The sequence below is a fragment of the Aphelocoma coerulescens genome, unplaced genomic scaffold (genome assembly GCF_041296385.1).
Source record: "Aphelocoma coerulescens isolate FSJ_1873_10779 unplaced genomic scaffold, UR_Acoe_1.0 HiC_scaffold_56, whole genome shotgun sequence".
In the NCBI taxonomy this organism is placed as follows: Eukaryota; Metazoa; Chordata; class Aves; order Passeriformes; family Corvidae; genus Aphelocoma; species Aphelocoma coerulescens.
The window spans coordinates 1,686,723-1,710,007 of record NW_027183905.1 but is presented as its reverse complement, the minus strand read 5'-3'; the positions used below and the strand labels follow the sequence as shown (position 1 = coordinate 1,710,007).

General features: G+C 54.0%; 1 protein-coding gene and 2 pseudogenes across 1 annotated transcript; 1 reads left to right on the top strand and 2 right to left on the bottom strand.

The window, feature by feature from the left end:
* LOC138101859 (uncharacterized) overlaps positions 1–23,285 on the top strand; it is a 678,931-nt pseudogene that overhangs the window by 41,784 nt on the left and 613,862 nt on the right.
* Positions 1–23,285, bottom strand: part of LOC138101861 (zinc finger protein 850-like) — a 192,789-nt pseudogene that overhangs the window by 148,108 nt on the left and 21,396 nt on the right.
* Positions 17,345–21,856, bottom strand: LOC138101914 (serine/threonine-protein kinase PAK 3-like). The gene is made up of 7 exons (XM_068999664.1): positions 21,806–21,856; positions 21,014–21,100; positions 20,044–20,161; positions 19,549–19,648; positions 18,933–19,129; positions 17,886–18,023; positions 17,345–17,434 (listed from the first exon to the last, which is right to left on the bottom strand). Exons 3-7 carry the CDS (start codon positions 20,128–20,130, stop codon positions 17,345–17,347), a joined length of 612 nt encoding a protein of 203 aa, XP_068855765.1. The 5' UTR covers positions 20,131–20,161; positions 21,014–21,100; positions 21,806–21,856.

The following is a 23,285-nucleotide window of genomic DNA, read 5'->3' as shown; positions in this document are numbered from 1 at the left end:
TTTTGTACTTCCTTAATGACTGCATCCTCAATTCTTGAGGCGACGCCCACTACATACAGCGAGTCTGAAACTACGTTTAAGGGTCCTGTGAGGTGGGTTACTGCCCAAACGACTGCAAGTAATTCTAAGGTTTGCAGGGTATCATCTGACGAGGCGTTTATTAAATGCTGATGCCATTGCTGGTCTTGTTTCCATACGACGGCTGCTTTCCTTGTCTTTCTTCCGGCGTCTGTGAATGCAGTAATGGCATTGTGGATAGGCTTATCTTCTCGCAAGGGTTTTGAAATCCAGTTCCATGCTCCTATCCACTGTAATGCCTTGGGAAACAGGGGACTGGTCTGAATTTTGGCTCCTGAGGACAATAGAGCTTCCGTGAGTAATGAAGAATTTAGCAAGTACCAGTCCAAGGCAGGTTTTTCCATTGGGAGATTGATGCACTCAGGTTCTTGTCCTCCAATTTCCAAAATGCGCAAACGTCCTTTCTTAATTAAATTAGCCAAATTTTCAAGTTTTGTGGTAATAGTTTTTCGTTGCTGCAGCTGTGGTGATATCCATTCTAAAACCGTCAGCTCCCCCGTTTTCTTTAGCTGCGTAATTGCGCCGAGGAGGTGAGTTTCAGAATTCCAAATAGTAAGAGAGAGGGGGATGTCTGGATTAAGACGCGAAACAAAACCGTCTGTGATACAGGTGGTGATTTGTTGTAGAGCTTCTTGCTGCTGCGGCATTAGGTGTACCGGTTTGCATGGATCTGATCCTTTTAGTAAGGGACGGAGCTGATCTAAAAGAACATTGGGGATTCCTACTATTGGCTTCAACCACTGCAGATCACCTAACAGTTTTTGAGCGTCATTTAAAGTGGTGATTGAGGCTTGGATATGCAGTTTTTGAGGCTTCACTCTTTGATTGGTGATGACCTATCCTAAATACTTCCACGGGGAGGATATTTGAATTTTGTTAGCAGCTATTACTAAGGACCATTCTTGAAGAGAGGAGGTAATAAGCTGAATTTCTGTTTGGTCAAAAGGCTCCTTCTGCGCAAACAAAATATCATCCATATAATGATAAATGATGGTCTGAGGTAGCTTTTGTCGCAGTGGCTGCAACGCTGCATCGACATACAATTGACATATGGTGGGAGAGTTGCGCATTCCTTGCGGCAATACGGTCCACTCAAAACGTTTGTCTGGTTCACCACGATTAAGAGCAGGCAATGAAAAGGCAAATCGCTTTGTATCATCTGGATGTAGTGGAATTGTGAAAAAGCAATCTTTTAAGTCAATAATAAGAAGAGGCCAATCTTGTGGCAACATTGCTGGATTAGGGAGTCCTGGCTGCAGCGCTCCCATAGGCTCCATACGAGCATTGACAGCTCGAAGGTCTTGTAGCAGACGAAACGTGCCATTTTTCTTTTGGATGACAAAAATTGGGGTGTTCCATGGGCTTGTCGAAGGCTTGAGATGTCCTTGTTGAAGCTGCTCATTGACTAGAGCGTGTGCTTGAAGCAGATTTTCCTGTTTTAAAGGCCATTGCTTAACCACTACAGGGTTATTGTCAGTCCATCTTAGTGGCAGCGGGAAATTCCAAGCAATGGCCCTCAGCAGAAATGGTGATCATCGGTAAGCACAAAACTCATTTGGGCCAATACATCTCTTCCGATGAGGCAGTTGACTGTGGGGGGTAGAGGGGCGATAGAAAAAGTTGCGGTAGTTTTCTTGCCCTCAATTTCTACAGTTATCAGCGGAGATTTGTGTGCTAGTTTCATTCCTCCGACACCAGTGATGGCTGTCATTGCTGGCAGAAGAGGCCAATGTGAGGGCCATGTGTTCACATTGACAATGCTGGAGTCTGCCCCTGTGTCTAGGAGGCTCTGTAACGTGATTGTTTCTCCTTTGTAGGTTAGGGCACACGGCTTCCGTGGACGGCTATTAAGATCGATGGTGAGCAAGGTTAGTTCCCCAGTTGAGCCGTAGCCTGTATGAGCGTTTGGTTGAGCCTGCAAGGGTTGCATGCCTTGTGTGGCTTGAGGCAAAGGTACAAATTGAGCTAGTCTTTGGCCTTTAGGAATCCTTACAGGTGGATGAACAGTATAAGCTAGTATGAAGATATCACCCTGTGAGTCAGCGTCCACCACGCCTGGTTGAACGAATAGTCCTAGGGCAGTGGCAGATGATCGGCCAAGAATCAAGCCTCCTACTGGTGTACCATTGAGGCAGATGGGTCCTGTGAGTCCTGTAGGGATGTTATGGATTTCAGACGTCAGGAGATCACAGTCTACTGAGGCTGCCAAGTCCAGGCCGATGCTGCCACTTGTTGCTGGCTGGAGGCAGGGCAAGGGTTTGCAGCTGCTACTTGTGTCCCTGCGCGGCTGCTGGACGCGCTGCTCCGGGAGTTTCCCTGCTTCTTGTTACGGCAGGCATTCGAGTTATGCGTGTTGGATTGGCATTTGTTGCACCAAACTCCGGATGCTGAGCACTCCCGACGAAGGTGACCCGACTGGCCACATCGATAGCATCTCATTCTGTTTCCCTCTGGAGGCAACCGGGGGCGCGTGGCTGCTGCTTGGAGGGGAGCAAGGGCGGCCATTACCTGCATCTGAGAACTAGCTGCTTGTTCCTTCAATCCTTCCCCCAGCTTTTCTAACGCGTGGACTAAAAAGGCTTGAGCACCTGAGGGCAAGGTCGCAGCTTTATCTAGTAATGCCTGAGTGGTCCAATCACCAGGTATAGAGGTAATCAGAGATCTAGTGGCAGGATTGCTATTTTGCAAAATGCACTGTCTTAAAATAGCATCTTGCATATGATCGGGTATCCCTGCCCTAGAGATAGCATCCATAACCTTATCAACAAAGGAGCTTAACGATTCATCACGACCCTGCTTGATGCTCATATATAGGGGGGTCCCTCCCGATGTCCTGACTTTATCTATTGCTCTCTTAGCTACTGCCATTGCCTCCCTAAGTTTATGCGGCCCTAGTCCAGCTTGAGCTTCAACTCTGAGACACAGGCCCTGTCCCATAAGCTCGTCTACAGTAAGGCCTGTTAAGGGGTCCCCTTGGGGTCTGGGGAGATTAGCGCTACTTGCCGCTTCCTCTCTCCACCTTGCCTCAAAAAGCAATCTCTGAGAGGGGGTGTAAATGAGTTTCGTGATGGCCAGGATATCGGCAGGCAGAAGAATGTGGGCATTAAAAAGATAATCTAACATCTGCTTAGCTGGTTCACTAGACACCCCAAAGTTACTGACTGTTGCTCTCAGCTGGGACAGGAGTTTCCAGTCGAGATGGGCAAACTGCGCGTTCTGACCCCCTTGCGCATTAGTAGTGAAAACAACAGGGAAAGCCATCGCTTCTTGTGCCGCTGCTAGGAGCTCGGAATCTCCCCTTTCCATGCCGTCTCGGGCAAGCGCCTGCCACAACTCTCTCCTCCTTGCTGCCATAGCCTCCGCCGGGTCAGATTCTGCCCCAGGGACAGGCTCCGTGGCATTAGAGGGGTCGGGCGGCAGCGGCAGGCATGAGGGGGTTAATGCAGAAGCGGCGATTGAAGCGGAAGGCGGGGGGGCCGGCAGGGGGGTAGGCAGCGTGGGGGATTGACTGTCAGTGGGGGGTGGCTCTGGCGGGATCTCAATAGTGGCAAAGGCAGGGGGGTTGGGGGCTGTAGGGAAAACCGAGGAGTCATTATCTTGGTTACGGGAATGCGCTGTCTTAAAACCTATGACTGCTTGCTTCTCTGCCTGCACTAACAGTAACTCATTATGAACTGCTTTCCAAAGTTTGCTTATTTTCTTGGCTGACTTATCATCGTCTAAAACAAGGCTAAAAAGTTCATCCCCGTACCTCCGCCATTCTGCTAATTCGTGAATGCTGTGAGGGTCGTTAAAGAAACCATAAGAACACGCGTGAGTTAGTAGGGAAGGGAGGTCTTTTTCTAAGTTAAAAGCTTTAAAGTGACGCTTAAGAAGAAAAGCTTTAAATAAATCCTGTGCTGCTTGCCTATCCATACTTACGGTACCGTTGCTAGCCCTCCAGGCTTCGGCAGCACGTATCAGCGAACCCACCGGTGTGGTCGTTCGGGCACGGAGACGGAAACAGTTGTTCTCCGCTCTTATTGCCGTCCCTCTAGCTGCAGGACCTGAACCCAACGCACCTTTCCTTGTGGAAGTGGGGGCGGGGGGGGTAACTGACGTGCCTTCTGTTCGGGCGTCAGATGTCGGGAAAGGCGCGGGAGACAAGCTCATGATTTCATGATCGGCAAGCCTCGATTTTATTGTCTTTTCATCTCTTATTTATACAACACTTAAACAGCTCATACATATTGCAAAACCTGAGCTCACGATTGGTCATCTTCTCTCGTGGGAACAACACACCCCGCGGCGATGGTTTCTTCATTCCAGTCTGCTCTGGCTTGTGTCCTGTTGGACACCTTGTTGATAAGAAACCCCTTTTCCCACGACAGGCTGACTCCTACATCCTGCAAGGCTCTATCTTATCATGTCCTCTGCTGCGCAGCCATTCCTCAGATAAGCTCTCTACAGCTCTGAGCACGGCGAGCACGGCCTGGGCACCGCGGGCGGCTGGGACAAGGGGGACGGGAGCCTTCAGCTGACGGGCGCTTTCTGCTTTCTCTCCTTGCAGCCGGGCTCTGTGGATGCTGAGGCTGCTCTGGGCTCCGCCAGGGCTCTGCTGCGGCTCAGCCCCGGGGCCACGAGAAGCCAACGAAGAAACGCCGTGACCTGCAGCAGAGACGTGCTTGAGCAGCTCGGCAGCGCAGCTCAAGTTTGCAGAGCGTGCACCTCCGGGGGAAAATATGACACCCCCCCAATAACAAACTTGTTCAGTAACTTCTGAAATGAAATCAGTCTGGGATGACCCCCAATGCCATTTTTCAGCTTGCTCAAGCTGAAGCTCAGCCTTTCTCTCAACAGTTCTCTCCCCCACCTGCCTTTTGCTCCACAAGTGCTCCCTCTTTCCCCCAGTGAGTTCCCAGCTCACCGCAGTCCCCATTGCACTGTAGCCTTCCTTGATGCCCCTGGCCACGAGGAAGAGTGAGCCCCAGGTTTAGGGACTCATGTTGTCACTGGCTGAAGAACAGCAATGTCTCAGAGCTCTGGTGAGATTTGGGGGTCATTCAGAGCTGCTCTCCAGGCCTCAGCTCTGCTCACTGCTGGGTTCCCACTCCCTTTTCTTCATTCTTCACAGAGCAGGATGAGCTCTGGGAATGCCCCTGACCCACGCCCCTCTTCCTAGCCCAGCCACCCAGCCCAGTTAGGCTTAAGCTGGAGCTTCTCTGTCTCCTCTGGCACCCCAGTGCAGTCCCCTCTGCGGGGAGCAGCAGCCCCAGAGCGCAGCACACAGCAGTGCAGGCCGCACCTGGAGCAGCTCCCTGCAGCCATGGCCTGGCTCTTTGTGGCAACCAAATGCTCCCTGTGTGCAGCTGTCCCTGGAGGATGGCCCCAGGGCAGAGCCCAGCCGGGCTCCCACTGCATCCCCTGGAGCCTGGGGCAGACAGCGCTGGCAGAGCTGAGGTTCATGGTGAGCACCCAGAGCTGTGGCTCACAGTCGGTGTTTGCAAGCGTTGTGATCTCATCTCCTGCAACCTGTGGGGAAAACGAGCTGTGCAGCCAGGCCAGCGCTGCCCCTCTGGGCAGGGACGAGGCTGAAGGCCTTTCCTGTTGCCGAGGAGGCGGCATTAAGCCTTAGCGGGGCCTGGCAGCTGTGGAGCCGGATCTCGCCCGCTGTCCGGGACTCGCTGCCCACCAACCGCCCCCACCCGCCGGCTCCGTTCTGCAGGGACAGAAGGCTCTGGCTGTGCGAGGGTTTCCATCACGTCTGTGTACCCGTGGCTGTGGAACGCACACGGAGAGGGAAAGTGTCAGTCCCGGTGCTGGCACACTCCTTCCTTTCCATACAGGACACGTCCCTGCGCACCCCGTGTGTGGATCTATTCAAAGGAGAGGCGTGGATAGAGATTTCCCACAGAGCTCTGACTCTGGTGGAACTCACCTTGTCAGCCAGCAGCCAGGGCATTTGTTTCCCAGCTCTGTGTCAGTCAGTGCCCCAGAGCTGAAGGGAGCAGCATTTAGAAGCAGTTTCCAGATTTCTAGGCAGGCAGTGGAGCTGACAAGCATCCGTGCAACTTGCTGTGTTCATCAGGAGGGGCTGCTGCTTGTTTGGGAATACAGTACAACGGAGACACGAGACTTGGAAAAATCCCAGCTCTTGGTGGATTTGTGCAGGAGGGGGAGCAGCAGAAACACTTTGTGTCTGCTTGTGGGGACACAAGGTCCAAGGAGCGGGGCTGGCAGAGGGTGACCTGGGCCGCTGGCAGCTCAAGTCCCGCGTGTTGGGTCTGCCTGAGGGAAAGTTCACGGGCCTTCCAGGGCTGTGCTTTGCATTGGTAGCTGGACGGGTGCTGGAAACAGAGCGGTGTTCTGGCTACTGCCCAGCAGCGCTGTCCCTCTGCCATTCCTTCCCCCATCAGAGGGGATGGGAGTGGGCAGGATCCTGGCAGGGGACACAGCCAGGCCAGTGGACCCAAATCAGCCAAGGGGATGTTCCAACCATATGACTCCAGATCAGATGTATAAAGTAAAGGGAGAGAGGAGGAAGGGCACCTTTTTGCCCAGAAGCTGAAGTTTCCCTGAGTGTTCCAGTTCCAAACTCTTGACCCTTTTTGGAGGCATAAGGTTCTCACCCTGTAGTCTTCCAATCAACCCCCAGCTGTAGACTTTTAGAGCAGTCAAATTAATCAAGTTCACATTTTCTAGCTATTGCTGTGTCATTTCCTTGATATCCATGCGAGAGGGGACACAGTGATGGATGGGTTTGCATGGGAGGTGCAGAGCCCGGAATGGAGAGCCTGAGTGTCCCAGCAGGATTTGCAGGAGTGTGGAGGGCAGCTGGAAAGAAGACGGTGGGCAATATTCTCCTGCCTCCATCTTCCAAGGAAGCTTTGATTCAATCCCTGTCTGCATTGTGCCATGGGGCCTCCAGAGGCCCAGGGAGGTGTCTGGGTGGCCCCAGAAGGCGCTTGCAGAACCCTGGGGCAGCAGGGAAGGGGCAGGAGCATCCCTGTGGTGCTGGGAGAGACACCCAGAGGGGGCCACCCCTGGTGCCCAGGCAAGAGCTGCATTCAGGCAGCCAAATTCATGCAGGGTCTGCCCAGGCACCGCCAAGGACCAGTCCAGTGAGCTCCTGTCCTCTTTCACCGCTTTGTATTTTCTTTGTATTTCTTTGTATTTATTTCTTTGTATTTATCCTTATTATTATCTTTGTATTTGTTGACCCTCAAAATGCCATTCGAAATCATTTTCCCTCAAAATAAATACTGACTTATTTTAGTGTGCTGCTTTGGACAAATTTGGAGGAAAATATCCTCTGACAGAAGGCAGGTTACAACCAGCCCTCTCCCACCAGGTCTGGCAAAAAAATATTTTCCTCTGAGGAAAGTGAAAGAGAAAAAGAACCTATTTATTTAACAAACACACAGCAAAAGGATAAAAATGCTGAATACTAAAACCTCTCACTGTGGAGAGAAACCTGGGAAGATTTCAGAGTCCTTCTGTAGGTGTGCTCTCTCTCCTCCTCCTTGGAGCTGGGTTGGTGTCCTCCAGGGCCTTGGTGGAAAATTTTCCCGCTGTGTTCTTATGTTGAAACAGTCCAGAAGAGAAGAAGGGAAAAAGCCCAAGTCCCAGGAAAACAAATTTCAACTCTCCGTCTCCCTCCGGAGAAAAGGAGCCGAAAGCGCGCTGGAAAGCAAGCAGGGCGCTCCCTCCGCTCTTCTCGCTGCCGCAGCAGAACGCAGAGGAGTGTGTGTCTGTGTCCTTGAACAACCGCTTTGAAAAGTTCGCTCGGTGTTTTCTCTCTCCCCCATCGGGCTCAGTTTAAAGGCACAGAAAGGCACAGGATTGATTTCTGGGCAGAGAGCAGCGATAGGGGATACACATCATAAAGTCACCCCCAGACAGGAATGTACGCAGTTGGAGAGCTCTACAGTCCTGTGTCTTTAGTTCCAAGGGTATGGAAGTGTCCTGGGTTGAGGTGTATTCTATTACCATCCTCATGAGCTGTTGAAATCAGGTGGGGCAGTGTTTCCTTGCCTCCTCCCCCCAGACTATCTTTCTGTTAATGGCCCATCATTGTCCTGCCCCATGACTCAGAGATAACTCCCTCCGGACTATCTTCTGTTAACGAGCCTAATCAACACTTGGCCTCATGACTCATTACTCCATTGTGAGATGCTCCACCCAGAGGGAGGAACCAAGCATCCCATCGTGGATATAACTGGGACTCTGAGCACCAAAGACACTGGCTCCACTGGATTTCCAGAGGACAGGAGCTACACAGCCACCGCTGGACTTTCTGAGGAAGAGCAGACCCCTTCTACTACAGGATCACCACTTCAGAGGACTGCAGCCACCATTCCACCAGACTGCTACCACTACCCTGCCTAATAGGGACTCAGGTTGTATCTTGACTCTGTCAGTATTTTCTTTTACTTTCTGTTCCTTTTCTTTAATTTCCATTAAATTGTTATTCTGACTTGGTGCCTCTCACTGGTTTGTTTTCAAACTAGTACATAACTTGGCGCCCAAGGTGGGGCCTGCCCTGAGAGAAAGTCAGAATTACAATCTTGTATTAACAGAAACCTATTCACCATGGTGCTCAGCTTGTCTGCATGGGTTCTGTATCTTGCTCTCTATATTTTTCCTCACATGGGGAACTGCCTACCTGTTGTGTTACTCCTGTTAAAACCAGGGACTGGTATGAGAATTGCTTTATTGGTTTATTATGTCTATAGCATAATAACCTGCGAGGCGATGAATACCATTCGGAATATATACTCAATTTTGTTTGGCTGTCCGAGTCTGGGCTCCTATGTCTGGGATCTCTTCAACAATCGCACCCAGCCCCTGGTGGGAGGAGTAGAGAGTGGTTTCTTCCAGCCTTTCAGGCCAGGCACAGCAGTTTTTGAAAATATTGAGTTCCCTCTGGATGTTAAGGATGGTATAATCTTCTTGTCAGCTCTATTCTCTTTTTTCTCTATGGCCTGCATTGTGTACACCATGCTTAGAAACAGAACGCTACTTAGTGTGGTGCAACGTCTGCTTGAGGAGGAGGTAAAAAGGAGCAAAGCAGCAAATACCATGTCTACACAGACTGCCACACAGAAAGGAACCAAAAGCAAAGCAACCGCATCCATCTCTACACAGACTGTCACAAAGGAGAGAGGAAGAAAACGCAAAGCAACCGCATCCATCTCTACGCAGACTGACACAGAGGAGAAAGGAGCCAAATGCAAAGCAACAGTGTCCATCTCTACACAGACTATCACAGAGGAGAAAGGAACCAAGAACAAAACAACAGCGTCCATGACTACGCAGACTGACTCAGAGGAGAAAGGAACCAAAAGCACTGTCAGCGTCCCCATGCAAACCACCACTGAACCAGAACAGCCCAAACTGATTGCAGTTGCCCCCGTGCAGAAGAAGAAATCAAAAAGCAAGTCAGTCCGCATAGTGACTGATGAGGATGCAGCAGGACCTTCACATCCAGCAGAAGAGGCAGAGCCGGAGATCATCACTCAGTCACTATCCCTGGGTGAGCTGCGTGACCTGCGGAGGGAATTCACGCGCCAGACGAACGAGTCCATCCTGACCTGGCTGCTCCGCATTTGGGACGCTGCAGCCAATGACACCATTCTGGACGGAAGTGAGGCCAGGCAGCTGGGATCTCTGTCCCGGGATGTGGTCATTGACCAGGGGATCGGGAGAACCCAAGAAACTCTCAGCCTCTGGCAGCGACTGCTTACAAGTGTCAGGGACAGGTACCTTTGTAAAGAAGACCTCCAGGTGCACCAAGGGAAATGGAGCACAATGGAACAAGGTATCCGGTGCCTGAGGGAATTGGCTGTGCTGGAGATCATTTTCTCAGAAGACGAGAGATTTCCTAAGAGCCCAGATGGTGTCTAGTGCACGTCACAGATGTGGTTGAGGTTCACACGCCTTGGACCAGAGATATACTCCCGTTACCTGGCAACGCTGCAATGGAGGGAAGGCGAGGACAGGGTGGGCGTCTTGGTGAACAAACTGAGGATTTACGAGGACACCGTCACAGCCCCGTTTCGCACCCATGTCTCATCCGTGGAAACAAGTCTTTTGGCTGAGCAAGTCCGGAGTTTGATTGAAGAAGGCCATCAGAAATTGAAAAAGGCACTTAAGGAAGAGATTTACCAGATCTCGCCAGAACCAACAAGAGTCTCTGCCATTAGGAGCCGGCGTCCCCCAACCAGGGAGAGAGGATACACCCCACGAGGTAATCTCTGGTTTTTTCTTCAGGAACATGGAGAAGACATGAGTAAGTGGCATGGAAAACCCACCTCCTCCTTAGCAGCCAGGGTACGTGAACTAAAAAGAGGGACAACTACCACAAGAAGCGCATCTAGAGTCAACATTGCTCCGGTCTCTCGCACACAGAACTCCAGACGATACCAGAATGATAGTATGACTGATCCTCTTGAAGGGACCTCAGGAACATACTCACCGGAAGGGAGCAACATGCACCAGAACCAGGAATAGAGAGGCCCTGCCTCTAGCCAGGTAGAGGAGAGGGATAATCGGGTCTTTTGGACTGTGTGGGTCCGATGGCCTGGCACAGCTGACCCACAAAAATACACGGCTTTGGTTGACACAGGCGCTCAATGTACTCTGATGCCATCAAGGTATGTGGGAGCAGAACCCATTTCTATTTGTGGGGTGACAGGAGGATCCCAGCAGCTGACTGTACTGGAAGCTGAAGTGAGTTTAACTGGGAATGAGTGGCAGAAACACCCCATCGTGACTGGCCCGGAGGCCCCGTGCATTCTCGGCATAGACTATCTCAGAAATGGATATTTCAAGGACCCAAAAGGACATCGTTGGGCTTTTGGGATAGCTGCTGTGGAGACAGAAGATATCAGACAACTGAGTACATTGCCTGGCCTCTCAGATGACCCGTCTGCCGTGGGACTGCTAAGAGTTGAAGAACAACAGGTACCAATCGCCACAGCAACAGTACACCGTCGGCAATACCGCACAGACAGAGACTCTGTGGTTCCCGTCCATGAGATGATTCGTAAACTGGAGAGCCAAGGGGTGGTCAGCAAGGCCCATTCACCTTTCAACAGCCCTATATGGCCAGTGCGTAAGTCCAACGGAGAATGGAGACTGACGGTGGATTACCGTGGCCTGAATGAAGTCACACCACCATTGAGTGCTGCTGTGCCGGACATGTTGGAACTTCAGTACGAGCTGGAGTCCAAAGCAGCGAAGTGGTACTCCACTATTGACATTGCCAACGCCTTCTTCTCCATTCCTTTGGCAGCAGAATGCAGGCCCCAGTTTGCTTTCACTTGGAGGGGTGTGCAATACACCTGGAACCGACTGCCCCAGGGGTGGAAGCACAGTCCCACCATTTGCCATGGACTGATCCAGACTGCACTGGAAAAGGGTGAGGCCCCAGAACATCTGCAATACATCGACGACATCATCGTGTGGGGAAACACAGCAAAGGAAGTATTTGAGAAAGGAGAGAAAATCATCCAGATTCTCCTGGAAGCTGGCTTTGCCATCAAAAGGAGCAAAGTCAAGGGACCTGCCCAAGAGATCCAGCTCCTGGGAGTAAAGTGGCAAGATGGACGACGTCAGATTCCCACCGAGGTCATCAACAAGATCACTGTGATGTCTCCACCGACCAGCAAGAAGGAAACACAAGCTTTCCTAGGCGCCATAGGTTTTTGGAGAATGCACATTCCTGAGTACAGCCAGATTGTGAGCCCTCTCTACCTGGTTACCCGCAAGAAGAACGATTTCCACTGGGGCCCTGAACAGCAGCAAGCCTTCGCCCAGATCAAACAGGAAATCGCTCATGCCGTAGCCCTTGACCCAGTCAGGACAGGACCAGAGGTGAAGAACGTGCTCTACTCTGCAGCCGGGAGCCATGGTCTGTCCTGGAGCCTCTGGCAGAAGGTGCCTGGTGAGACTCGTGGTCGACCACTGGGATTCTGGAGCCGAAGCTACAGAAGATCTGAAGCCAACTACACTCCCACAGAGAAGGAAATCTTGGCCGCCTATGAAGGAGTCCAAGCTGCCTCAGAGGTAATCGGCACAGAGGCACAACTCCTCCTGGCACCCCGACTACCAGTGCTGGGGTGGATGTTCAAGGGAAAGGTTCCTGCCACGCATCACGCCACCGACACCACATGGAGCAAATGGATTGCTCTCATCACACAGCGTGCCCGTATTGGAAACCCGAATCGCCCTGGGATTCTGGAAATTATAACAAACTGGCCTGAAGGTGAGACTTTTGGATTATCTTCTGAAGAAGAGGAAGAGCAAGTGACTCGTGCTGAGGAAGCCCCACCATATAATGAGCTACCGGAGACTGAAAGACGTTATGCCCTCTTCACTGATGGTTCCTGCCGAATTGTAGGCACTAACAGGAAGTGGAAAGCTGCAGTATGGAGCCCCACACGACGAGTTGCACAAGCTACCGAGGGACAAGGTGGATCGAGTCAGGTTGCAGAACTTAAAGCCGTCCAGCTGGCTTTGGATATTGGTGAACGAGAGAAGTGGCCGAGGCTCTATCTCTACACCGACTCGTGGATGGTAGCTAATGCTCTGTGGGGATGGCTGGTTCGCTGGAGAAAAGCCAACTGGCAGCGCAGAGGGAAACCCATCTGGGCCGCTGAGATTTGGCAGGACATCGCCGCCCGAGTAGAGAAGCTGACCGTGAAGGTTCGACACGTGGATGTGCACGTACCCAAGAGTCGGGCTAATGAAGAACATCGCAACAACGAGCAGGTGGACCGAGCTGCCAAGGTGAAAGTATCACAGGTGGATCTGGACTGGCAGCACAAGGGAGAACTATTCCTAGCTCGTTGGGCCCATGATGCCTCTGGTCATCAGGGCAGAGATGCAACATACCGATGGGCCCGTGACCAAGGGGTGGACCTTACCATGGACAGCATCTCACAGGTCATCCACAGTTGTGAGACCTGTGCTGCAATCAAACAGGCCAAGCGGGTGAAGCCTCTGTGGTACGGTGGACGATGGTCAAAGTACAAGTATGGGGAAGCCTGGCAAGTTGATTACATCACCCTTCCCCAAACCCGCCAAGGCAAGCACTACGTGTTGACCATGGTTGAAGCAACCACTGGATGGCTGGAGACCTACCCTGTGCCTCATGCTACAGCCCGGAACACCATCTTGGGCCTGGAAAAGCAAGTCCTGTGGAGACATGGCACCCCCGACAGGATCGAGTCAGACAACGGGACTCATTTTAAGAACAGCCTCATCAAAACCTGGGCCAGAGAACATGGTATCGAATGGATATATCACATTCCTTATCATGCACCAGCTGCCGGAAAAGTTGAACGCTGCAATGGACTACTTAAAACCACCCTAAAGGCACTTGGTGGGGGGACCTTCAAAAATTGGGAAGTGAACTTAGCGAAGGCTACCTGGATGGTCAATACCCGAGGGTCCATCAATCGAGCTGGTCCTGCCGAGTCTGAACCCTTGCACACAGTGGATGGAGATGGAGTCCCTGTGGTACACCTGAGAGGTATTTTAGGAAAGACTGTTTGGATTAATCCTACCTCAGGCAAAGGCAAACCCATCCGTGGGATTGTCTTTGCTCAAGGACCTGGTTGCACTTGGTGGGTAATGCAAAAAGATGGGGAAACCCGTTGTGTACCACAGGGAGACCTAATCTTAGGTGAGAACGGTGTGTAGGGTTTCATTGTATATATATATATATATGTATGTGTGTTTAGAGTTTAAGAAGGTATTGATTTGGGATGATGTAGATGGTAATAGAATAAGGGGTGGATAATGTCCTGGGTTGAGGTGTATTCTATTACCATCCTCATGAGCTGTTGAAATCAGGTGGGGCAGTGTTTCCTTGCCTCCTCCCCCCAGACTATCTTTCTGTTAATGGCCCATCATTGTCCTGCCCCATGACTCAGAGATAACTCCCTCCGGACTATCTTCTGTTAACGAGCCTAATCAACACTTGGCCTCATGACTCATTACTCCATTGTGAGATGCTCCACCCAGAGGGAGGAACCAAGCATCCCATCGTGGATATAACTGGGACTCTGAGCACCAAAGACACTGGCTCCACTGGATTTCCAGAGGACAGGAGCTACACAGCCACCGCTGGACTTTCTGAGGAAGAGCAGACCCCTTCTACTACAGGATCACCACTTCAGAGGACTGCAGCCACCATTCCACCAGACTGCTACCACTACCCTGCCTAATAGGGACTCAGGTTGTATCTTGACTCTGTCAGTGTTTTCTTTTACTTTCTGTTCCTTTTCTTTAATTTCCATTAAATTGTTATTCTGACTTGGTGCCTCTCACTGGTTTGTTTTCAAACTAGTACAGGAAGTGTCGATGGGTCCTTTGGTAATCGCACAGTTCTGGATCAGTTCCCGCCGTGTGGAGCCATTTTTACGCAGAAGTCAGTGTATTCACACAGCACAGATTGTTGTGTTTTCCTGTGTATCAATTTCTGTGTAAACCTGCATCCCGTGGTACAGTTTTATCGATGTATGAATTTCTGTGTAAAGCTGCGTGGCCTTGTAGAGTTTGGTTCAGGCTCTGTGGGTGTTGAGAGAGTGCGATGGATGTTTGGCTTTCTCTCCAGACGTGTATCTGTACAGGTACCACCGTGTGACCCATCAGACATTTAACTGTGTGAACCAAAAGGGATCTTTGTATCTTTCCATATGGAGAGCAGAGATGGAACAATCTGCAGGAAGCTCGTAACAGAATGTTGGGATTTTGGGAGTTCTCCTGGGGTTTTTTTCTGTTAAAGGAATTTGCCCCATACATGTTGCCACGGGGACAAATTACTGGGTGCTTAAGAAAAACAAAAGCCCTGGCCATAGACAGAGGGGTGCATCTTGCTACTCTTTTTTTCACCTGGCTGTGTGGGCAGTCAGTCCCTGGCGTTTTGGATGACGGAGAGAGAGGCTGCTTCTTCGGCTGCTTTCCTTCTACCGGAGAGACCCCGGGATTCCCAAGCCCGCCTTCCCTGCCCCACTGGGAGCCAGGCTGTGGCTGCCCTTCCCCTGCCATTGCTTCAAGCCTTCGCTGCCCTGTAGCCCCGCTCTCCCTGCCTGCCGAGACCTCCGGGGGTTCCCACCACAGCTCGGGAATTTTGATACATCTCGTCTGAAACCCAGGATTTGTGCTCATCCCTGCCATTCCAGCCTGCCATTCCAGCTTGCCATTCCAGCCTGCCATTCCAGGCTGCTGTTCCCGAGGGTCCGGCCAGACACCGGGATCGGCTGTCCAGGGGGTTTTTGAAATCTTTGTTCCATCCCTTCCCCGGGATCCCAGGCCGCCAGTGCCGCGTGCTCCCTGAGCTCGCTCCGGAGCGCCCCCTGCAGCCGCGGGGGAACCATCGCACCTGCCCTGCTCACCGGGAGCCGCCAGCGCCCCTGCCGGCTGCGAGCGGAACTGCACCCGAGGGGAAAGGGCCTGACAGCCGAGAAGGCTGGGACTGGGTTTGGGATTGTTTGCTGTTACTGCCATAGTTATTGCTGTTTGTTTGACTGGTTATACACATATAGATATATATTAGTAAAGAACTGTTATTCCTGTTCCTCATATCTTTGCCTATAAAGGTCCTTAATTTCAAAATTATAATGATTCAGAGGGAAGGGGGTTGCAATTTTTTTTTCTTCCATTTCAGTCTGCCTTCCTTGGCAGACACCTGTCTTTCAAACCAAGGCACTGGGAGCAATTGGGACCACAGTGGGGGCAAATACAATCATACAGGGAGTGACTGGGTTCATACTGGAAATGACTGGAGCCACACTGGACTCTTACTGAGAGTGAAAGCAACCACACTGGGTGTGAATGGGAGCCACTGGGACCATGCTGTGGGCAACTGGGATCTAATTGGGAGTGACTGGGACCATACTGAAAACAGTGGGACTGACTGTAAGCGACCGGGATGATGCTGGGAGTGACTGGGAACCACCACTGAGGCGGTGGCGGAGCTTGGAGGCGGCCCCAGAGCAGGTGGGAGCCGCGCTCGGTTCTGGCGGGGCTTGGGGCTGGCTGCGGGCGGAGGGGGCGGCAGGGGGCTGGGGCGGGTTCGTTGTGCCGTGTGGGCGCCGTGTTCGCCCTGGCATGAGGGCGCTGCGGGAGGGGCTGCCCGCACTCTCCTTGCCGCTGATGCCTCGGTAGGAGCCGGTGCCGGAGCAGCGCTGGCTCGTCCCGGCTGCTGTGGGTAGGACAGAGGTGGCTGCTCTGTCCCCGGGACTGTTCCTTGGAAGGTTCAGACTTCCCGATCCGCCCTCCAATATGCACACACCCGTTTTGTTTGTTTTAGTAGAACAAAGCAGTATTAATAACTCCATTGAGTCTTTGTTCTTCTTCTCTAAGTTCAGGAATTTCACATGGCCTTGGCTGAGCAGCAGTTCATGGCAATCAGTAACATTTTCTGGAAGTGATAGTTTCTTTCACTCCTTCCTACCTACAGCTCCCTGGCCCTATCTAAAGCAGATTCACGGGCTTGGCTTGTTTAAGTCACATTCACCTTATTCCTTTCTCCCGTCACTGCCGGAGCCCCTCCCCTGCTTGCGCTCGCAGGTGCCACCGAATGCGTGTCCCGGGATCGCATCTCCCCACCCGCAGCCTCCAGCGCCCGCCCTGTCCCGGGCTGGCCCTGGGCTGGCGACAGCGAGCCCGACAGAAACCAACGCCCGCGGGGCCACCGGCACCGGGGCTCAGAGCCGTGCAAGGGAAGCTTTGGTTTGCAGGGACGGAAGAGCCTGGGCTCCTCCCCTGCCCCGTTTGACTTGGGTTAGGATTCAATGTTTTGGCCGACATGGGAGGGGAAAAAGGTGTGGTTTTTCTCCAGCACTGGGCGGGTTTTTGCCTCGCATGGAGCACTTGGGCCTTCCCCGGGCCCCCTCTGCCCTCTTGCAGAACCAGTGGCATTTCCCACCCCACGCGGTTTGTAAACAAGAGTCGGCTGCAGTCGAGAAGGCTCCAGGTGCCTCCTTCCAGGCTGACTCTGCCGATGCTGAGGCTGCTCTGGGCTCTGCCGGGGCTCTGCTGGGGCTCAGCTCTGGGCAAGGCTGGGCCCGCTCTCCCCTCGCATTGCTCCGGGCAGCTGAGTCACGGGGGAACAAGGAAGGGACATGTCAAGGGACTTGAGGTTTAACAGAGCTTTTATTCAAAAAACTGCCATAACTACCAGGCTGTCCTAACCACCATAACTAACTAGCAGTGCTAACTACCGTAACTATCCACTTGTCCTAACTACTATAACGAAAAGCTGGCCCCAGGTGCTTCAGGTCCTCCGCTGCTCCTTCAATTGCTTTGCTGCAGCGATCAGAGGGCTCAGGCTGGAGAGAGGCTTGGCTGATGATAAAAATGGGTGCTGCCCAAAGGATGAAAAAGAAAGAAATCAACTGTTACTTTCCCAAGTCAAGCTCCTCACAGGCTCTGTTGCATCAGGACAAAGGGGAATGGTTTGAAACTCAGGAGAGGGAAGCAGGCTCAGATTAGATCTGAGGCAGAATTTTTTTATCAGAAGCATGGGGAAACACTGGCAGAGGGTGCCCAGAGATGTGGGAGGTGCCTCCTCCCTGGAAACATCCAGGCTCAGGTCAGGCAGGGCTCTGGGCCACCTGATCTGCTTGAAGATGTCCCTGCTCCTTGCGGGGCACATGGTCCAGATGACCTGCAAAGGACCCTGCCAAGCCAAACCAGGCGAGGATTCTGCTGGCTTTGCATGTGAAAAGCAGCGAGACTGGACACTATTGGAGGGGGCCCCACGAGAAAACCCCCCCCTCGCGCTGCTCTTTCCCCTGCAGCCGCTTCGCATTCACCTGCAGCAGCTCCTGGGCAGACCAGCGCCGCTCCTCGTCCGGCTCCAGGCTGCACTCCAGGAAGTCCCGCAGCAGAGCCGACAGGCGCCTGGGCTCCTGCAGCTGCGGGGTCCCGTTCTGCCGGATCAGACAGCGAGCCTGCGCGGAAAGCAAACACTTCTGAAAAAGCTCTGCCAGCTTCCTTCACACCCACGAGTGCTCACAGCGACCCCGGTTTCTCAGCCCCAGTCTCCAGGGACACTTTCCTCCCTGGCAGAGATGCTGCTCAGAGCTCATTCTTCTATGCCAACCAAAAAAGCCAAACGCTGCTGCAGCCACAGCCATTCCAACATCCATATGATGGCTTAAGAGCCAACGTCATTGGCTGACTTTGTTAGTTGGAACCTCCATCAGAAATAACCCATTTTGCTTCTCCAAATATGGACACCAGCTTTACAGGCCATTTGCAAGAGTCACTGTGGTCTGCCTGTGTTATTTCCAAGGATTCTTACATCAAATGCATCCCTGCAGTGCCACTGACACTCAAGTAAATGCATTCAAGATGTTCCATCCCAGAAACTGCCAGGCAAGGAACCCGAGGTTTGGGTTGCTGAAAGCTCAGCCTTGGTGACATGGAGAAAGTAGCTTGGGCTAGGAAAGAAATATGTTAGACTATGGGGATGTTAAACAATCATCTGCATGTTTTAGACAAGTTTCCCAGTGAGAAGAGTCAGGGGGAGTTCATCTCGCAGAACCTCTTTCAGAAACTCCTTCAGAAAACTTGTTGGGTTTGGGTGTGGGGTTTGGGGTTGGTCTGGGGTTTTCTGCAAGGTAAGATTAGAGCTGATGCTCTGGCTTCATGTTTTCAGGTCATCCTCACAGACGGAAGAGCTGCAACAACTTAAAACCCAAAGCAATTTCTGGAGACTACAGAATATTTGTCTGTGCTCAGGCTCGAGTCCTCTGGGAATTCCCTTCCCGATGGGCAGAGCCCTCCGGCTGCTCCTCCCAGGGCGGTTCCCACTGTGCTCACAGGCCTCTGCAAACTCTGGGAAATTTGCCTCTTACCATGGCTGCCGTGTGCTCAAAGTAAGGAGGTTCTCCTTCCACCATCTCGATGGTCACAATGCCCAAGGACCAGATGTCCACCTTGGGGCCATAAGGAGAACTGCTCACAACCTCTGGGGCCATCCAGTGAGCAGTGCCCACCATGGAGCTGCACTGCTCCTGCTCAGGGCTGAGCTGAGCGCAGAGGCCAAAATCAGCTGAGGACAGAAACAAACACTGTCAAAGGCAGCTGGAATGAGGAAACCAAGCACAAAGATTGCCCACTCTCAGTCTGAGAATGCAGTGCTGAATCCAGTTGGAAAAGTCCTCAGGGCTGTAGCCAAGGCAATATGGAAGTGGACCCTTAAAGGAACCCTCAGCTTTCATGCAGTGGCTTTTAGTGATTCCCTTGAAGCTTCAGATTCCAACTCCCGCCCCTCTGCAAGGGCCACACCCAGAGCAAAGCCACTGCTGACACCCTGCTCCTCTCCTGAGCTCTCTGCATGGGGCAGCCGCTCTCAGCTGCCAGCAGGGGCCGGGCACCGCCACCAGCAGCACTTGTGGGGCTCTGGCCGTCACTGGGAAGCAGCCCCACACCCGCAGCCCGGGAGCACCGTGCCTGACCAGGAACACCCACCCAGCTTGACAGAGCCGTCCGTTGCCAGAAGGATGTTGGAGCTCTTCAGATCTCTGTGGATCACCCGGTTTGAGTGGAGGAAATCCAGGCCCTGCAGACACTGAGAGAGAGCAAGAAACACGAGGGTGGAAATCCATGGCCGGAATACACAATCCCACAAGAAAGGACAGTTTAGAATTCTGCCAGCAGCAGCTTTGCTGTGCCAGGCCAGGAGTGCAGTGCAGACAAGCTCCGGGCAAATGGTTCAAGGCAAAGCTGAGAACAGCAAATCAAATCAAAAAAGACAGAGAGTCCCACAACAGCAGGAAAGAGGACAAGAACAGAGTGGAAGTGCAGTGACACTGGCAGGCCGTTCACTTCAGAGGCTCTTTCTTCTGCAGCTCATAAAAATAACACAGAAACAAAGCTCTGAGCATGGAGCCACTCCTCTTCTCAGGCCCTGCTTGGAAGGAGCATTGTGTCCAAGCCATGGGAAGCACGAGCAGGATCCCTCACCTCCCGACTGACAGCTGCCATCTCTCCTTCAGCCATGTGTGTCTGTCTGACAATGTCCTTCAAAGTTCCTCCATCCATGTATTCCATCACCAGCCAGAGATCTTCATCAACAAGGAAGCTGGAAGAGGCAAACAATGGCATGGAGATGAACATGCACTGCTCAATTCCCTGATGGAAATGCCTTGAGTGGAGTTTTGTTTCCAGGTCACTTGTAAATGAGGACAGAATCCGATGCAGAGACATTCCTGCCAGGCTGCACTGTCCTTGGGATCTGCACAGTCTAAAGGAGAAGGAGACGCCTGTGGGAAAGGAGAGGCCTTAGATGGCAAGCAGGTGAAAAATGCAGTTTAGCAGCAGCCCAGATCAATGCTGAACCACAACACTTGCCCCCAGCTGGTTCAGCATCTGAACTCAGCACTTCCACTCTGTGAGAAGCTCTTCCCACACTCCCCACACTCGTAGGGCCTCTCCCCTGTGTGGATTCTCTGGTGGAAAATCAGTCAGGAGTTCCACCTGAAGCCCTTCCCACATTTTGAGCACTTGTAGGGCTTGTCCCCATTGTGAAGCTGTTCATGGACCCCCAGCTCCAAGCTCTGGCTGGATCTCCGGCCGCCTTCCTCCTTGGACCTCCTTGGGCTGTGTTTGCAGCCCCTCCTCGTGCAGCATCTCTGGGGCTTTTCCTCCCCCTTAGATTCCTGCCCCGTGGAGCCACTCAAAACGGCCTCTCCCACCAGGTTCTGCCACAGGGATTTGTCCTCTCTGGGCTCCGTGCTCAGCTCCCTGTCTGGGGGAGGAAGGACAAGGAGAGGATGGGATTTGCCTCCGTGCCACAGGGAAGGGGAAGGAGATCCCCCCCAGTCTATCCCCGGCAGGACAGCGTCGGCAGCAGGGTTGTCCTGCAGCCGGGGTGATGCTGGGCTGGGAGATGGAGCAGGAGAGAGGGGGAAAGGGGCAGTGACTTCCTCCTCACCTGCCTGGGGCTCCCGGGGCATCTTCCTCTTCTTCGCGGCCTCCTCCTCCTCCATCCGGCCACGGGTTGGCAATGGGAAATCCTGCTCTGGGGGAAAACAAGGCCTGAGCGCCCTGGGTTTGGTGGTTCCGCTGCCCGAGCCCAGCTCGAGAAGTCGCCTCTCCTTTCAGTGCCGAGGGGCCCGGACCCCACTCATCTCCAGCCTCCCCCACCCCTCCAGGCTGCAGGGGGTCCCCCGGCTCCGGAATCGCCCCCCTCCGCTCTCCCTACTCCGGGGCTCCCGCGTTCCCCCCCGGCTCTCCCGGGGATCCCCAAAACCGATATCGCCCCAACACCCCCCGCCAAGGGGCATTTGCGGCTCAGCTTTGGGGTCCTGCAAGCTCCGAACATCGCCTGCCCCGCAAAAAACCCTCCCGGAGACCCCCGATGGGTTTGGGGCGAGCTCCCCCTCCCCGCTCACCTCGGGATGCGGGGGGGCGATGCTGCCGGAGCCGGGGGAGCTGCGGCCTCAGCGGGCGGGCGGGGGAACCGCGCGCTTCTGCTGCTGCTCCTCCTCTTCCTCCTCCTCCTTTTCCTGCTCCTCCTCTTCCTCCTCCTCCTCCTCTCTCCCTCCTCTTCCTCCGGCTGCCCCTCTGCTCCCGCCCCGGCCCGGGCAGGTTCCGACACCCCAAAGCAGCCGCGCTGTGCCCTGGGGGGGTTCCCAAAGCGGCCCCGCCCCGCGCGGCACTGGGACCGATACTGAGAGCAGCGGGAAGGAACTGGGAGCACGATCCCTCCCAGTACGGCACTTACTGGGAGCACTGGGAGGCGACAGCGACTGGCGGCGGCTGCAGCCGGTGCTGGGCGTGGCCAGGATGAGGGCGGGGTTATGCAAAATGCAAGGGGAATACCGCGGTGTGATTGGTGGGCATGGATGGGCGTGGCTATGGAAATAGCGGAACGTTTCCCGCCGTGCGTTTGCTGGAGGTGGGCGTGGTTATGTAAAATAGGTGGGCCCTGCTCGGTGTGGCGTCAGTGCTCGTGGGCGTGGCCATGCAAATCACGCTGTCATTGCCCAGTGGTTTGTCGTTCTGGTGGGCGGGGTTATGCAAATAAGAAGGCCGGTCCGCATTTAGTTGTTGGACGTGGTGTCCGGTGTCCGGTCCCGGAGCGCGGAGCCCGGTTCGGGGGGTGTCCGGTGTCCGGTCCCAGAGCGCGGAGCCCGGTACGGGGGGTGTCCGGTGTCCGGTCCCGGAGCGCGGAGCCCGGTTCGGGGGGTGTCCGGTGTCCGGTCCCAGAGCGCGGAGCCCGGTTCGGGGGGTGTCCGGTGTCCGGTCCCGGAGCGCGGAGCCCGGTTCGGGGGTGTCCGGTGTCCGGTCCCAGAGCGCGGAGCCCGGTCCAGGGGGTGTCCGGTCGCAGAGCGCAGAGCTCGCTCTGGTCACTCGAGGAGGGGAAGTTTTGGGGTCCCCAGAGTCCCCTGGGGTGGGTAGGGAGGGATTTAGGGTCCCCAGGAGAGGGGGCCGCCCCCCGAGCTCCCCCCACACTTTGTGCTGTCTCCAAGAATGCCCCCAAATCTCCTCCCATCATAGGGGCGCGGACCCCCATCCTAATCCCGATCCCGATTCCGGGGGCGGCTGATCCCGATCCTGACCACGGTTCGGACCCCAATCCTGGCCCCAATCCCGATCCCGGGGGTGGCTGACCCCAATCCCCATCCCAGGGGCGGTTGATCCTGATCCTGACCCCGATCCTGACCAAGGTTCGGACCCCAATCCTGACCTCAGTCCCGATCCCGAGGGTGGCTGACCCTGATCCTGACCCCGATCCCGATCCTGATCCCGGTTCCGGTGCCACGTGAGCGCTGATCCTGTTAAGAGCCTTTGCCCGGGGGGGTGACAACCATGGCCGCCCCCCCGGCGCGCACTGTTCCTGTCACCGCTGCTCCTCGGGCATCGGCCTGGCCGTGGCCGTGAGGCTTCCTGGGTGAGGGGGGTGTCCCCAAATGTCCCCAACGCGGGAGGGGACACGGGATGCACCGGGAGGGGATGGGGGGGACACCCCCGGATTGTCCCCAACACGGGAGGGGGATAAGGGACAAACCGGGAGGGGATGGGGGGACACCCCAGGACTATCCCCAACACGGGAGGGGGTCCCCGACAGGATTTTGGGGTGTCCTTGACGGGATTTTGGGGTCTGCAGTTCTGGCCACCACGCAGAACCTGTCACAGCCAGGCTTTGGGGTTCCTGGGGTGTTCCTGAGGGTTTTTTGGGACGCCCTCATGAATTTTTGGGC